The following is a 17506-nucleotide window of genomic DNA, read 5'->3' as shown; positions in this document are numbered from 1 at the left end:
AAGGATATAACCCCCTGGGAGCAACTCCATTCATCACATGCAGCAGGAGGTTTAAACCCACTGAAATTCTGCCTTTTGTACAAATAGCTTATAGCACAGCTGAACACTGCATGCAGTTTTCTAAAGTCCAAAATAAATATGACAGTTGTTTTAAGGAGTTCAGTGGAATTGGGTGCTATTATAGTAAACTCCTTTCACTTAGTTATTTTGCAACAGTGATTCAGGGGATGATACTCACTTGCTGTGTGACCTGCTTTGTGAAAGAAACAGGAACTCAAACTAAACAGTGCAGTGTAAATTTTTATATGCTGCCCATGGAGAACATACAAAAAAAACCTTGAAGCCTCAGGTAAAAGAGCATTGTGACTTGTACTGTGAAGTATGTGAAATACAAGCTTGGAACTGCAAAGACAGTTAAAGTCACCTTTAGCTCTTGTGCTATGTCCCCATAATCTCTACGGCTTTTACACCCTTCATTTCTTTGCTCCAATTGGCTGTTAAATGCTTTATTTCCCACTGCAGTTTAGTTTAATTTTGGGGCCAGCAAAAACACACAAAATGGTTCTAGCAAGCAGATTCATATAGCTGTTCAACCTGAGTTTGGAAGAGTTCACAACTCTGCCCAGAACCTAAGAAATTCTGATTAAAGGATTAAATGAGACTAGCAGTAAAAGGGAAAGGGTTCCAATATAGGTCTTAATTTGTAGGAGTAATAGAAATACCCAGACCTAACTGCGTACCATTTTCTTTTAAACGAAAGTTTTGCAGGTTGGGTTCGATATAAGCTGAGCTAATATTCCATAAAACAAAAGTAATACAGGTAATCACCTGTTTTTGTGAGTTAATATTATACTGAATTTACACAAACAGGACAAAGACCTGATCCTGCAAAGTATGTACTTATGAAGCTAGCTTTTTTCAGGACACAGATGCCGTGGTGAGGTGCATATATATTACCATGGGTACAGCCCCACATGGCTTGATCATGTCCTTGCTATCTGATGACCTGCTCCTCTCTGTACTGTTGCCAGTTCTCTCCAGACCCTTTGGAAGCCACTCTCTCTGGTCTGGGGTGTGTGCTGGCAAATAGAAAGATACCATAAGCCAGGGAAAGAAGAAGATAGGATGATTTAAGACTGGAATGTTCATCATCCTCATTTACAGCTCCATGGAAAAGAAACTAAAATCTAGAAGCTGATCTTTCCTGTTCCAGCAGAGAATTGAAAAGGGCTCTTCAAGGGCCAAAGACACTGCAGATGCATAGAACTGGGGGAGGTCACACCATGATCTTTCATAAAAGAAGTGAATCCTGCCTCCTGCCAGGACAGATAATTTGGAGACTTTTTATAAGAGTTTCCTTTCACCAGTTTTTCTTTGGGAGAGAATGATGTTGGCCTGAAATTACAATCACACTGTTTATGTGTATTAGTTTGCAAGATCAGGCCCTGCATGTTAATTATTTTAAATGACAAGGGTTACATCCGTGGTTTTGAAACTGGGGTATGCATACCTTTTGGAGTATATCTTGCTTTACCAAAGGGTATGTGCCTACATTTTAATAATGATGGTGGAGCTTCTGATTGGTCAAGGTGTAGTGAGTAATGATGCTGTTGTGTATTGATGTCAGTGAACATACAGAGCCACATTGAGTGTAGGAGGTATGAGCAGTGATATTTTGCAAGTAAAGGAGTACACAGCCAAAAAGTCTGAAAACCATTGGGTTAGGCAGAAACTATGAATCACTTACATGTTGTCCACCTGCTAGATCCCATGAAAAGTTTCCATATTGGTACACCATACACTGAGACTGTTGCTTAAAATTCTGTGCTGATTCTTGAGTCCACCAGTCTATGAGGTCCCCATTTGCATTAAAATTTCTACCTGAAATTATGCATGCAAGAAAGAAATAGCTGTAGTAAAGAAGGATAACTTACATTCTCAGTTAGAAGAAAACATACTGAAGTGCAAACACTCATGTGATTGAATATTCCTATAATGAAGCAATCACATGAATACTGCCCTTTTCTTTTGTCAAAAAGTCTGTATTCTAGTCAGGAAAGAATGATCATTGTTAACTATAACCTAAGGCATTCTCTGTACTACCATGTGTCTCTGGGTGGCCCATGGGAAGAGTAAGGGACCTGCAACTATATCTAAAGTCCTTGTAGTGGGAGAACATTTGTGCTGCAAAACTGTTAGAACCCTGAGGCTACGGTACCATCTGTGGTGTACTTTGATTATTGCTCCTGGGAATCATTGCAGAGAATGCCAGTGCCAAGCTTGACCAAACAGGATTTGGACTTGCAAATGGAAACTGCATCTTCATTTTATCTGCTCTTTGGAATGATTAAGCTAAACAGTATATGCAAAAAGTAATGGGATGTCTATAAAAAAGACGTAGGCATTAGAAGCTCTTACCGTTGTCATCAAAACCATGGGTGATTTCATGACCAATGACCATGCCAATGCCACCATAATTCAAGGATTTGGGCTGGGATGCACTGAAGAAAGGTGGCTGCAAAATGCCAGCAGGGAAGACTGCAAATAATATTCCATGTACACAATGTTAATACGTAAGACATTTATGTGGGATCACTTTCAAGAACTGAACTTTTATTATAGAATCATTTATATGCACTTCTGGGAGAAAGTCAAACTTTTTTCTCTAGCCTCAAATACAGCAGCCCTGGTAAATAAATGTGTATATGGAAATGACTGAGGGGAAATGAAGCTAAAAGAACAAAATAAAAAAATGGAGCAGGAGGGTTGGGGGCAAAAGGGAACATCCCTTCAAACTTTTGTTCACAGGATCCTAATTGGACTTTACCAGGGATCTCCGCTATTATTTTGCAGCACACAAAAACAATTATATTTAACCATTTAATTGCATTTAGCACCTTCAGACCTCAACACATCTGGTGAGATAGGGTACTCTAACAGGAGAATAATTGAGCTGTATGACAAGTCAAATCAAGAGTCATTGTCAGTGATAAGAAGATACTCTCCCACTGAAAATATAAGTAATACTCATTAGTGATTAGGTCATATTTGGCAATGTAGGACTTGGGCTACAGATTTCCTTTCACCCAGTTCTGTGCTTGGTCCTCTAGTTCATTAACAAGAGAATGGGCACAAAAACCCACATTGCAACTATGACATTTTCCTTTGAGAATGAAGAATTATATATAGTCAACTTTCCCCCACAAATTCTGCTCAATTTTGTATTTCATGTAGGTCTTGTCTTGTATTATGCACATTTTAATGATATCCCAGAATAAGAGTATTAATTCCTGTCATGAATTCATGTCTCTAGTGAGCATGAGCCATCATTTTCTCATATCACTGCACCTTTAATGTAAAGAGAATGTCCAAATGCTAATTATTGTCCATGCTAATTAATTTCAGGAGCTATTGAGAGTAATGACAAAAATGTACTATCACTATAGATACTTTCCACATCAGATGAATATACCCCTATGGGGAGGAGGCCACTGCTATTGCTCAGATCTACACATAGATGGCTTGAGAACTGTATTAGTAATTTTTTTTTTTACTTATCCAAATCCAGGACTACAACTGAGATCTCCTGAGTTGCAGGCTGCCCTGTGTATAAACCACAAGACTATCCTGCCTTTCTAAAACAGCATTTTTATATTGGGACTAGGCAGGAGAAATTGAGCACAAAGCTCTCTGCAGGTTTAGCTGGTGAGTTCATGCTCCCTGCCAGATTCCTGCTCAGCTCAGGATACTGCTGCCCTCAGGGCCTTCACAGTTCAGTTTATTTAACATTCTGCCACCACGTCTACTCACATACTAAACTGTATTCATTATTTGTTTTTTTAATCTTCCCCTTCCTAAGAGAGTAATTGATACCATGACTGCTATCACATAACAAAAGTCCATACTTAAGTACTCTGTACTTACTAGTACAGGAATGAGGTCTGATTAGAGTATATGCAGCTGTTTATGGGCATAAAGAAGATGTGTATATGCTTCAGTGATGTGCTGTCCAGAGATGCCTCCCTAGGCTAGCTTGGATACTAAAAGCAGTATGACTGTTTAAGCTTCCTCCTTTGTTCAGTTAAATTAGCTCTGCTACTCTAATAAGCCTGAGCAGAGGGCCATGCTATTGCAGCTATATTACTTCTATATCCTGAATTTGCTCATTCAGAGCTAGTTCGGATACTCCTGCATGATGGAGCATTTTGCCAGGTAGATGTCTCCTAAGAGCTGGACTCTGCTGAGCTGTGTGCATGCAAGATGGGAGAAGGTAGCAGGTATTGCTTCACATGCTATGCAGCCCTGCAGAAGGGCAGACCACAGCTATAGTTCCTGTATTCGGAGACTCACAGGAATGGCTTTGTCCAGACATTTGTATGATGCAAGATATTCCCTAAAAGGAATGGTCATGGGTTTACCCGCTTCTGCCAGAAGAGAAGTCTGGGCATGTAAGAGGTTCTATGGAGCCTCACCTGAAGACTTGTAGTCTGGCCCAGGATTCCCCCTGGAAATGTGGCAAATTAGGGCGAATTCTCTTGGAGGCAGAGTGCCTCCTATGGTCCTGATGTGGTAGTGCAGATCAACAAGGAGCAATGATCTCAAGTTGTAGCAAGGAACGTTTAGGTTAGATACTACCAAAAACTCTCACAAGGATGGTATTAAAGCACTGAAACTGGCTACCAAGAGAAGTTGTTGAATCTGTATCCTTGGAGGATTTTAAGACTGGGATAGACAAAGCCTTTTTTTGGATAATCTAGGTATAGATAGTCATGATTTGAGCAGGGGGTCGGGTTGACCTCCTGAGGTCCCTTCCAACCTTAATTTTCTATGGTTCTATGATTCTAACATACTGTGGTGCAGAGCTGTATGGAAGTGTTAGTTGTTACTAATCTACTTCAAACCTCAACTTTAAAGATCATGCTGCTTTAATTATCCTGTGACATGCCATTGCTGAAGGATGAGGTAAGAATTTATGGCTCATATTAACCTCCAGTCATCAGCTTCAACCTTCCAAATTATGATTCCTGTTCCACTCATTACTTAGCAAAGCTATTTTAAACAAAGCTTTGTGAGCAGATTTTTATGCTGAATGTTGAAATGCACTTTCAAAAGGTTTGTTTGGCCTCATCACCCTTACAAAGCAGAGACCTTATCCTGCACTCCTTACTCAGGCACAATTGTACTGGTCAGTGAAGTCAATCAGCTTCTGTCTGAATTAGGCACACCCTATCATTACATCATATTGCTCAGTGGTTACAATAATGTTTTGAGGAGCTCTCATATTCATTGCTACGTAATCATGATGTGGTAGTTTTGCATTCCTGATGTTTGGGTGATCATTTACCTTGGTGTTAATCTGTGTACATTTAAACTTCATCCCTGCATATTTTATTTACTAATGAATCTAAGTGGAACTCACTCAGAACAATGCAAAACTGCAAATCCCATATGATTTTGATGCCAGAAATGGGCTTAGATTCACTGGGCAAGTTTGAAAGCTTCAGTGAGCATCAAACAAGTTTTGAGTGTGGGGTGAAATGTAAAAACAGCCAAGTTCTGTGTGCTTTTGAGCTCTCATGCAAACTGGTCAAATGAAGATGGCCCTTCACTCAGCTGTAGGGCAGTAGGAGCCTTCCTTCACTTCCCATCATGCTTGCCTCCTCTGTACCAGAGCTAACAACATTAAAACTATTGCCCTCTAGTGCTTATGACTGCAATTCTCATAAAAAGATGGGGAATAGTGTGGAAGCTGGGATTACATTTACAGGGTTATAGTCAAAGTATTATCTGTTTTAATCAAAACTCAAGCTCTGGAAGAACAAGGGGCTCCTTAAAGACTATCTAAAAAGGTCTAACTTCTTACTGGGAAGAACAAATTTCTTTTTAAATAATCTAATCAATTTAGAAACATGCTTGGAAAAAATGACAATTCCAGTTCTCTTTCATTCTAAGTCTGATCCTGTACTTTTAAAATCAATGGAAAAAGAAACAGGGCATATATGATCAAGGACACTAAATTAAGTTTTATTTTACTTTGGATACAAGATACCTGGTAGACCACTTCTCACCCTGATTGAATATTTAATTTGGAAAACAGAAGTAGGATTATAAAAGAAGATGTAAGGGTTTTTTTTTCCAATGGTCAGTTATCCCTGGAAATGAAAACCATAGTATGTCACTAACACATTTTCCATAAAAAGTTTTATCCATAAACAACTTATTTCTTTGTTGTTCATGGACTGCAGGATTAGTTCCATTTCTTTTCCAAACATGGTACAGATTTGTTTTCAGGTAATATTAAGAATTATACATGGACTATGGTATGTCCAGGAGAGAGCGGGAAAAACAGAGTCTGTCTGGGACCGTTCTTTCTATTTTGGAATTCCATAAGAAGCAAGCGATTGAATGGTGTCACTGAGATGGAAAGGTAGAAATCAGGCTTGAATCAAAATACGTATGGAGGTCCAGATTCTCTGCTGTACTCAGATAGACACAGCAGTATGGAAGAGGGTTTCTTAGGTAAGCAGCTATGATTCCCTAATTCTTTGTTCAAGTCCAGTCACAGCGCCATCAGGACAAAAGGTAGAGCAGGATGGAACTGTTTTAACTTGTGTCAGTTAGCTCTAGTTGGAGGGCTACTTCCAGGCCTTTTCCTGACTGGTTACTCCTGACATGTCTCCATGCAACAGAGGCACACGTTTGGAAAAAAGACATATGTTTAATCTCTGCTTCTACTGGAACTCCTCAGCCAGAGAGAATTCCCAGCAGAAGCTTTGCAAATAGTTTCTTATATAATACAAAAGGAAGCAGAATATTCTGTCCCAAGCTCCTCCATTTAAGAAGTAAAAAAATTCATAGCACCTTGGAGCATGGCTTCTGGCCGGGGTCTGGTGAGTTATACCTGTCATGAATGCCTGAGTGACTGAGAGAAAATCCCTTTAGTCCTCTGTGCTTCCATTTCTCCAGTTATAAAAATATATCTTTGAGAGGTGGAGTTAGAGACATAACTGGATAAAGAATCTGTTGGCTGTCTGTGTACTGTGAATGGAACCCATAGTACATCACCTACTGAATCTACCTTGTAGGGATATTGCAGGCCTAAAGCAATATCTTTGAAGTGCTTTATGATCCTAGGATGAAAGAGCCTGCATTGGTATTAATTATGCTGTTGTTATAAGGAGGAGGGAAACCTCACACATTTTCTGAATTACTATCATATTTTAATCTTCAGATCTAACATTTCCAAATTTCTTAAAAATATGATTCCTCACTTATTCCCAAATTATTTGTAACCATGGATAGTCCTGCATAGGCTGAGCCTATACCCTAAAGCAAGGGTACTTGAGATGGCCCTAGGGGGTACAGGTGGGTGGGTGAGGATGGAGCGCTGCTGCTGCCACACAACATCCCACGCTGTGGCACAGGTGCCACCTGCCCAGCAGGACGCGGGGGGGAGGGGCAGGGGAAGGTTGCACATATATGTGGATGCGCCACCCCCCCATACTCAGCATCTGGCCACATGTCATCCCTGTCCCCGCCCCCCACAGCGTCCGAGGGTACACTGCTCTGCGTCCAGCCGCTGGGGGTACAATGATCTAAAAAGTTTGAAAACCCCTGCCCTAAAGCATTGCTGAAGTTATTTGCTTTTTTCCTCTTTCCCACTGGTATTTTTTTCTTAGTCTTATCTGCCTGACTGACCTTTTATTTTTTCCAATACAAGGGAAACTAGTATTAATAGAAATGAAACATTGGAGAGAACATGAGCTTCAAGTCACTTGACAGATGACGTGTTTCACTGGAATGGGTTCAAAGGTCTCACATTCAACAAGACATTACAGAGCCACACTTAAGAAAATGCATTGGGTAGTAAAGTTTGAGATGAACAGTGTTGAATTGTTCCAACCACACTGAAAGTACTGAATCCCCAGCCTTGGGACAGGCCATCTGAAGGGCCCATATTGAAACCAGGACCCCCAGATATGAATCTCTTCCAGAGCTGGGGACCTTGAAAGCCAGTGGAAGAAGGGAAACTGTAAAATGAGGATAGGTTAACTCAGAAAAGTAAAATGAAGTACGTTGCAGCATTAATTGGGAGCCATATTTTATTACCCCAACAAAAGGGTCCCTCCCACAGCTGTACCCTAAGTCTGCTTCTCTTAAGCAAAGGGTCCCTTGTTCTACCGTACTGGGGCCTTCTGCAGTCTTCAGGCTACTGGACATGCTTCAGCTTTCAGTTTAAAAAATATAACCATGTCATAAAGGAATTTAATAAACCTTACCTATCTGATTTCTGCTTGCAGAATAAAAGGCATTGACTACAGCAGCTCCACTTATCCACCTAAAGAATATACAGAAGAAATCTAGTTAGCAAAAGTTTTTCACAACAAGATTGACTGAACACTAGAACAGAATTAGAGAGAGAACCTCCTCTTCACTATGCATAACCAGTTAGAGATGATAGATTTCCTTTTTCTGACACTAACATTTCACAGGCAAAATTTCCAACTTGCAAAAAGCCTTCATAAATTCAGACTGTATACTATAAAATAATGACAGATAGCAGAGTAGATTATTATGTTTTCTCAATGTTTGGGATTCATAAAACTTTTATTTATTGCATGACATCAATATTTTCAGAATCTGCTATTAAAAATAACTGCATGAAGCTGGAGATAGAACTTGATTTTATGGTCATTACCCGAACAAACCTAATCAAACCAACAAGAATTTTCTTAAGTCAGTCAACAGCATTGAGTTCCATTTACTATTCCTCAAATGTACCAGTTATTATAAATCCTGAGAACTCGCTCATCATCAGGAGTGAAAGTTGTTCCACATATTTTATTTATAAGCATCTCAGCATCAGTAATTCCCATCATATCACAAATATTAATGAAGTATAAGTGGAATGGAGGAAATTATTATGACCTCCTTTTTCCAGAAATGGAGACGCAGACACAAGGACACATCAGCTGTCTGCAGCAGAGCCAAGAATTCTTGAATTCTGCAAGCCAATATCTTCTCCCCTGCCAGAGGTTAGGGTGTTCAGCACATTTATAGGGCCATGTCCTTGCACAGGAAATACCTGAAACATCTTTGCCTTCCTTATAGGTGTACATTTCCTGCTGCCTTTCACTGGTAGTCAGTTTAGGAAGCTTTCCTAGTTTGACCCCTTCAGTAAGGATTTTTCTACATTATGACTAGTGAATGCAGTCAGAAAAGGCTGGAAAAGCTTTGTAAGAGTGGTACAATGAACAGTCCTGAAAAATGAAGAGGCTTAGATTAAATGATCCAAATAGTAATTTCTGGCCTTTTGCTTTATGAACAAAATTCACTTCTACAAGCCTGTTTAACCAAGCACAGGAGTAACAGGGATTTGGGAAATGCAGCCAAATGCTTTTCTAAATAAGTGCCTGAGCCAGTTTTCAAAAGGTGCAAAAAAAGTTGCAGTATTGAGACCTAAGGATGAAATTCACACTTGCAAAGGGTGGAAAAAATCTTACACACCAATTAAGTCCTACAAAACCTCAAGATAGTATTTAAGGAGGCATCAAGCAGTACTGTCCACACAGGGTTTATTTCACTGTCAAAGATTTATTTAGAGAAGTACCTTGGAAGATACCTTTATTCTAATACTTTCAGATGACGATAAAGCAGCCATGGTGGACATTTTGGCAGGCGATGCCTAAGAATTCACTGCAGTCAGATTAGCAGAAAGAGTGTGTCTACCATTATTTTGGGATTTATGCTACATGAGGTCGACGTCATAAAGATGCCTGAAAACTTTGTGTTTTGAATCACTGGGAAAATTTAATATACAGAACCATGACAGAAGCAAAATATATTCAGGGTGCATTTACGTGAGACATTTACTGTGCAGTAGACTAGCTGAACAGTAAATGTCGCACATCTGTCCATGCCTCATCATGCTACTTATGGAGTATAATCTTACAGACAAGGAGCTTAAGAAACCACAGTCTGGTTTGACATGAGAAAACATCAGCCACTAAGTCACAATCTTTGAATCAACTCAACAAAATGTATGTTCTTTCCATCCTGGTATACATCAGCCTTGAACATTTTCTCAAGAGCTGGAAACAGAAAAAGCTTTATAATTTCATTTTTTCAAGCTTTCAATTTCAGGATATCCTAGTGAAAGAAGAGCTGCACGCAGTTCAGAGAATCAAAGTGGGGAATGAGGCACTGTACTGTAAGAGCAGAGTTTCAATAACACTGCATAAGGCCAGTGGGTAACAAAGCAGTGTAAAAAAGGATTGCCTAGGGAGATGTGCAGAAGGTTAGCAGCTAGGTTAATGCATTCATATTTGCAACTGGACAGAAGAAAAAGCTTGATCAATTGTTTCAGGGCTGCAACAGTAAGATGCTATGTCATTAAAGTAAGTGACCTAAACAAATGTCAGAGGAACGTTTTAGGCTTAAAGCAGGCTAGTTAGGGCTATTCTTCTACACACTAGTTTAGCATCCTTATACTAAAATGCTTCTCTAACTTGACATATGTAATCAATTTTATCAACGTCTTATTTTACACAATCTATGTGATAGACAGATCTTGCAGATCTCCCTCTGGCTACATCGTTCCTCTCACTGGATTTGTATTTCAAGGATAAACGCGTCTGAAGTGAATTAAATTTCTTCAGTCTCTCTAGTCAGCAATTCATTGTTATTCTCACCTCTATACTTTACAAGATTAAGCCCCCAAAGAACCCAATAATATACATTCTCAATTGTTCTTGTTTTTTCATTGTATACTATGTAAATAAGTAATAATCCTTCCTATCCTGATGAACACTCATGCACCTTTTCCTTCTTGAATTCTTATCAACCTTAAAAAAACAATCATGAAAACACATTGGAGGAACACCTGTCTCCAAGAATTTCTGCCCTGACTTAGACTTCAATCCCGCATGTGGTTGAATGTGAAAAGTCAGAATGATATTATTCTGCTTCCAGTGTTTAATCAACCGGTGTGTAAAACATCCTACTCACGTAAAACCTGCCAACACATCCCCAACACTCCCACAATAACTACACCCCACAACAGAATAATCATTCCTGGATCTTATACCTGCACCTCCAGAAATGCAATATATCTCATCTAATGCACTAAATGTCCTGATGTAGGAGAAACCAAACAACAACTACATAACAGAATGAATGCACACTGAAAATCTATCAGAGACAAAAATACCCAATTACCTATGGCGGCACACTTCTCACAAGACAACCACTCTCTCTCCAATCTCACAGTTCTAATCCTCAAAGCGAATTTACAAAAAACCCTTCATAGATGAGCCTATGAACTTCATTTCATAAATCTACTGGCTATAAAAAATAATGGACTAAATATAGACATTGGATTTATGACACATTATAACCTTCCTGACATCTAATAACCTTAGATAACCTCTCCACATTTTACCAGCTACATTCTGTCAACAGATCACCCTTCCACACCCCCACCTCCACACACACCTACCTGTCCCACACCTTTTGTCTGCCATTTTCACAGACCTGCATTTTATGTATTGGCTTCTATTCCACCCAGAAGAACACAGAACACCAGCAGATTCTCCTTGTGTTTGTGCCCAAAAGCTTGCAAAGAACATTTTTTCTAACTATTTAGTTGGTTTAATAAAAAATATCACATTTACCCAAGGAACCTTGTCTGCCTATGTCCTTAGACCAACACCACTGCAACCACCTCAAAAATCCTACTCTCACACTTGGGAGAAATATACACTGTGCTCAACAATGGTAGCAATTTTTTACAGCCACTAGAGAACTGGAGAGATGACAATAGTAGGTACAAACTGGCAACCCGTTGTTGCTCACTTTAAACATGAAGTAGTTGAAAAAATAGAAATTTCAAATACATACTCTTCCTTGTCCACATTTTCTTTGAGCTTCTTCAGACGTTTCTTTTGGTTAAATAACAGATTTTGAATGATGTTCTCAAAGTACTGATCTTCTTGGTAGTTCAGCTAAAAAGAGAGAATGTAATTAGTTATATTTAATTGCTACAGAAAGAAGGAATGGGGTTTGAAAGCCATAGGCTAAGCCTGGTTTGCAGTGTTGTGTCACATCACTCAGTTGGTATAATGGCTAGATCAAAATAAAACATTACTGCATGGCCTGCTGCAGATTTAGGACCTGATTCTGTCCTACTTGGAACTGAATCTTACTCTTGGAATTACCTTAACTGAAATGAGCCCCTCTGGTAAGGTTTTATTTCATATGAGGAAGCATGTTAGAATCTGGTCTCTTGATTATTTTGAGAGGATATTTTAAATGGTGCTATCTCACATCAAACGTATTAATTCCAATAAAATAGCACTTCTAACTGATATCTCAACATGTTTTATACATGTTACTTCTGCAATTTATCTGTGAGGTGGAAGGGTATTTTTGTCCAGATTTTGCTATTGAAAAAATAGTGATACATTTTAGGTTTGGCGACTTACACAAGTCACCGATTCAACCCTCATATAAATGGACAAAACTTATTTTGGTTCCATAGAGCTAAGACACAGAGTCAGTGTTAAAATATGGCAGATTAGGAAGTATCAGATCTTGCTGCTACTGTTAAGCACAGAAAACTATGTTGTTCCAGTTTCATGCTGTGTGACACTATTGGCATCTGCATATATGCACCATCTTTCCGGCATACTTTGACTGCTGCTGCAGGCAAATGACACCTAAGCCTCCACTGGAACATCTGTGTTACGCTATATATTATAGAGTATGAGACAGCTCCCCACACACTCCTTCCTCCTTTGCACAAGAACTCAGGATCTAGGTAACTCAGGTAGAAGCGGAGTCTTACTCCTTTGCATGACTTTGCATAGACAAAGGCCTGAGGCAGGGTACTGTGATACCTCCAAACCTTGCCTATGTCTACACCAACCACACACATAACCATAACCATAGTACAATAAAATATATCATTGAAAATTAGGTTTGGAAGAGACCTCAGGAGGTCATCTAGTCCAACCACCTGCTCAAAGTAGGACCATCCCCAACTGTATCATCCCAGCCAAGGCTTTGTCTAGCCAGGTCTTAAAAACTTCCGAAGATGGAGATTCAACAACCTCTCTGGGTAACCTGTTCCAGTGTTTTACGACCCTCCTAGTGAGAAAGTTATCACCCACAAGAATTCTTGCCTTTTGCATAGACAGGTATTTTAAGTCACAATCTACCTCTTAGGAACCACTTTTAATCATTGTTTACAGCATCTTTAAGGATACTTACTTCTTGATATTCACTATTCAGCTTATTATCATCTGTCAGGATTTCATCTGGGTAGCCAATCTTTTCTCTAATTGCTTTAGCCTAAATGAAAAGATAATATTTAGATTGGGTCTTCGCTACATGAAAATCCAAATCCAGCTATACTTTAGATGATTGGACACTGGGTAACATAACAGATGTTTACAGGTTCCTTTGTAGAAACAGTTGTGAAAGAGCCAGGAATTTGGTAGGTTGCATAGGCTTAAGGTTATATGTAATAAGTCTTCTATAGCATAGAGTATTCTGGGCCAGACTCATTACACTGTTGAACTGCTGATATATATCATAACTGATCAGTCCCTATGTATCTGGATGTACATATGATAAATGGAATTTTGCAGCCTATTACAATATAAGAAAACCTCCTCTGACCATACACCTTTTGGTTGTCACCTGCCATCCCACACTCAAACCAATAAGAAAGACCATTAAACAATTGAAGCTTATACTCAAGAAGAACCAGACCTTGAGAAAAATATTCCTAGACTCCTTCCCCTCCACTCCAGCCCCACCTCATGCTTGGTCTTCAAATAGCTCCCAATCTTGCCCAAATCATCAGAAACATACTCCCCGCTCATCAAATCTTTCCTCAGCAATAAATGTGAGATCTGTCATTTCATCTAAACTGTCATCAGGAAACCATGAGAACCCACAAGTCATGCATGTCTAACTAAGAATGTGGTATATCTCATCCAGCACACCAAATGTTATATTTTATAACGATGTGGGTAAAAACAGATAACAACTATGTACCAGAATGAATGATGGCACAAACAGATAAAGGACAGAGACACTAAAACCGTAGTTAGGAAAACAATTTTCACGGAATAATCACTCTGTTTGATCTTGCTGCTTGCAGATGTTAACCTCCCCCAAAAAACGGTACTTTATTTTAAACTCGGCATGCTCCCATATCTGTATAGACCAGCACATGCCAAGCACATGCTCAGAAAAGGCAGTGAATTAGTTGGACCTGGCTTGCCCAACTTCTGTATAGATTGAGCACTTCAGTGGGGCTTTTTGGCACTTTTGTCTAATAGCTGATTGAATCAGATTTAGTTTAAAGTGCCAAAAAGCTCTGCTTAAGAGCCTGATCTACGCAGATGCTGTGGAGCCAGCTTGAAGTAATGCACTGCTTCTTTCAGTAAAGTGCAGGGGGGGAGGCGGGTGTTAATGTCTGCAAACAGCCACACTTCTCGTGCACAAAGGGAATTTAGAACATACCTTCAAAAAGAGTAGACTGGGAACAAAAAGAGTAGACTGGGAACAAAAATTCATTAGCCTATTGTATGCTAAAAACAAAGACTTATAATGGACTGTAAAATTATTGTCTATGTTAATTGCTAAATTCTGCTCTTCACAGGTGAAAACAACCCTTCTAAACGATTCTTGCTCTCCACTCATCAGGTTTTTACTATATATCTCTTGTCCGTTGGCTACCTGATAACTTCTCCTATATCCAGTTTTTATTTCTATATACTAGCCAATTGCTTGTCAAGAATGACAGGCCCGGGCCCGCTCTCCCCTTCCCTCCTGCTGCTTGGGGGCCTGTTTCCCCCCCACTGCAGTGGTGGGGGCAGGGGAGGAGTGGGTCTGTGCCCGATGTGGGGGAGGACCAGGCCCAAGGATGGGGAGAAGTCAGGCCGCCACAGGAGGGGGAGTGGGGGGGACGGGAGCAGCGGGCCCAGACCAACCTGGTGGTGGGGTTGGCTTGGGGCTGACATGGGGGATGAAAGGTGGGGAAGGAGTGGGCCTGGGCCTGAGTGGGGCAGGAGGCCAACTCTTCCCCTCCATCAGGCACAGTTGTGTCGGACCGTGTTGGACCAGGCCTGCTGCTCCCCCCACCGCCGCACTGGGCCCACTCCCCGCCCCCCCCCCGCGTCAGGCCTGGGCTCACTCCTCCCCTTCCCCTACTGCCACTGCTGCTGCCTTGGTCGCTCCTCCCCATGCCCCACTGAGCCTACCCCTCCTCATAATGCCACTGAGTCAGCCCTGCAGGCAGTGAAGACAAAAGGGGAAAGGGGAGGGCCAAGGCCAGCACTGGTGGCCTCGCCCCACCCCTGCAGTGTCCCAACCTCACTGCCCCCCGCACTGCTGCCACCATCACCTCCAAGGAGCAGGGGGGTGGGGGACAAGGCCAAATCCAGTAGTCTCAGCACTCTTACTCCCGGTCCATCATCGCCACTTGCAGGGAGCAGGGTGGGGGGGAGGCCGAGGCCAGCACCGCTGGTCTCATCCTCGCCCCCGCACTCAGTTGGCTCCATTGCCATCACCCCCACTCTGTCCCCTGTGTCCTCACCATCATGGCAGTGTGTTGCCACCGAACACTTCTTCTCACCCTGACTGGCTTCTTCACTCAAACACTTCTTCACACTCAGCCAATTGAGCGTGAATAAAACATTACCGACAGACAGACAGACAAATTAAGGCTTTTATAATATTAGAATGTTTTATACAAGTCCTTGTTTCATCTAGTAATCAGCTCTGCTGCTCCTGTCTCTCCCAGAGACCTGAGGCTGAGTATTGTGATACCTAAAAGCTTTTCTAAATCTACCCCAACCATGAAGTTGATTCAATAAAATATATGAGCAACAAAAACGCAAATTCTGCATTTGTGTATCCATATAGGGCAAGCCATATAGACTGTATTCTAATATGCGAAAGGCACCAGTAAAATATATACCATTCCTGGCTTGAAAGTGGTGTGGAAACTGTTTGAAAGTCCTGGCCTTAATGTTGCAATAACTACTTTCTACTTTATACATTGTATAATTTAAGTCTGTCTGAAAAACCGTTAATGTTGCAGGATTTTTTAAAATTTGTTTTTAAAAGTTTTGAAAAACGTTGAATTCGCAACAAAACATTATGATTGTAAAAAAAAAAAAATCCAGAACTATAGCAGATTTTTACAAAAATTCCACAAGGTTTTTCTTTGTCTAAATTAGTATTTTTGGAAGAAAAGAAACAATAAAATGGTAACATCTGGAAAACTTTCAATCGGCTCTAGAATCTTATGAATTAGAGTTGGAAACTATTCTATGTGGTTGTTTGGGTCTACTGGTACAGCACTGTCTATCACACTTGTCTATTGAAATGTGCCATCTATCTCTTCCCTTAGAAGACTGTTTTGCATATTTCACTGTAAAGAAGTGAATATACAGCTGAATTACTTCCTTTCTTTATTCCATCTCAATAATACCTCAGCCATAAAAGCCCACTGAATCACCCTAAATAGTTCCTTTCTATCAGCTCTCATTACTTCCTTCAGATGTAGTATCTGTAGTGTGCTATAACTTGCCCTTTGCCCTTGGTACAGCCTGATAGTTCCCAAACTTTTCTATTAAATTATACCTTGGTCTATGTCAAGCTACTCTGGGATTGCCCTTTCCATCTAGCTAGGACCAAACAGACATTTCCCCTTCATTCAGCAATGGATGGTCAGTGTGGTTGTGACCTTTTGGTACCTGCTCACTACTGCCAGTTTCAGAACTCAGGAATTATTGAAATCACACATAGGAACCTATGACTGGAAGAGACTTCCAAGGCCACAGAGTCTAGTACCCTGCATTTGCAGTTAACCATTTGTTCAAAATGGTCCACAAGAACATTCACTCTAGTTTTTCTTGCACACCATAGGCACAAAGTACTTTATTAAAAACACAGACAACATGCTGCATGGGAAAAAGGATACCGCCTTGTAACAATGACTGGCCACTGCAGTCTTCTAAAGGTTAAAATAGAGTCATAGAATTATAGAAAATTAGGGTTGGAAGGGACCTCAGGAGGCCATCCAATCCAACCCCCTGCTTAAAGCAGGGTCGTCCCCAACTATAACATCTAAGCCAAGGCTTTGTCTAGCCAGGCTTTAAAAACCTCCAAGGATGAAGATTCTACCATCTTTCTGGGTAACCTGTTCCAGTGCTTCCCTAGGCTCCTTGTGAGAAAGTTCTTCCTAATAGCTATCTAAATTTCCCTTGCTGTTACTTGAGACCATTGCTCCTTGTTATCTGCCACCACTGAGAACAGTTTCTCTCCACCCTCTTTGGAATCACCTTCAGATAGTTGAAGGTTGTTATCAAAAAGGTTGTTATCAAACGTCTGTTCACCAGAGCGCCCCAAGGGATGACGAGGGCGAACGGTCACAAACTCCTGCAAGACCGTTTCAGGCTGGACATAAGGAAGAATTTCTTTACTGTCC

At 40.6% G+C, this 17506-nt stretch overlaps 1 protein-coding gene across 2 annotated transcripts in view; it reads right to left on the bottom strand.

Moving 5' to 3' along the window:
• Positions 1 to 17506, bottom strand: part of MME (membrane metalloendopeptidase) — a 74344-nt gene that overhangs the window by 9403 nt on the left and 47435 nt on the right. For both annotated transcript variants that reach the window (XM_019532622.1, XM_019532621.1), the window contains exons 15-19: positions 13270 to 13350; positions 11899 to 12002; positions 8280 to 8338; positions 2419 to 2538; positions 1748 to 1881 (exon numbers count right to left, since the gene is read on the bottom strand). In XM_019532622.1, coding sequence (XP_019388167.1) covers positions 1748 to 1881; positions 2419 to 2538; positions 8280 to 8338; positions 11899 to 12002; positions 13270 to 13350 — 498 coding nt within the window. The remainder of the gene's footprint in view (positions 1 to 1747; positions 1882 to 2418; positions 2539 to 8279; positions 8339 to 11898; positions 12003 to 13269; positions 13351 to 17506) is intronic.

This window comes from Crocodylus porosus, unplaced genomic scaffold (genome assembly GCF_001723895.1).
Source record: "Crocodylus porosus isolate Cpor-Errol unplaced genomic scaffold, CroPor_comp1, whole genome shotgun sequence".
Classification (NCBI taxonomy): Eukaryota; Metazoa; Chordata; order Crocodylia; family Crocodylidae; genus Crocodylus; species Crocodylus porosus.
The sequence above is the reverse complement of the archived record's forward strand: the minus strand, read 5'-3'. Positions and strand labels throughout refer to the sequence as shown.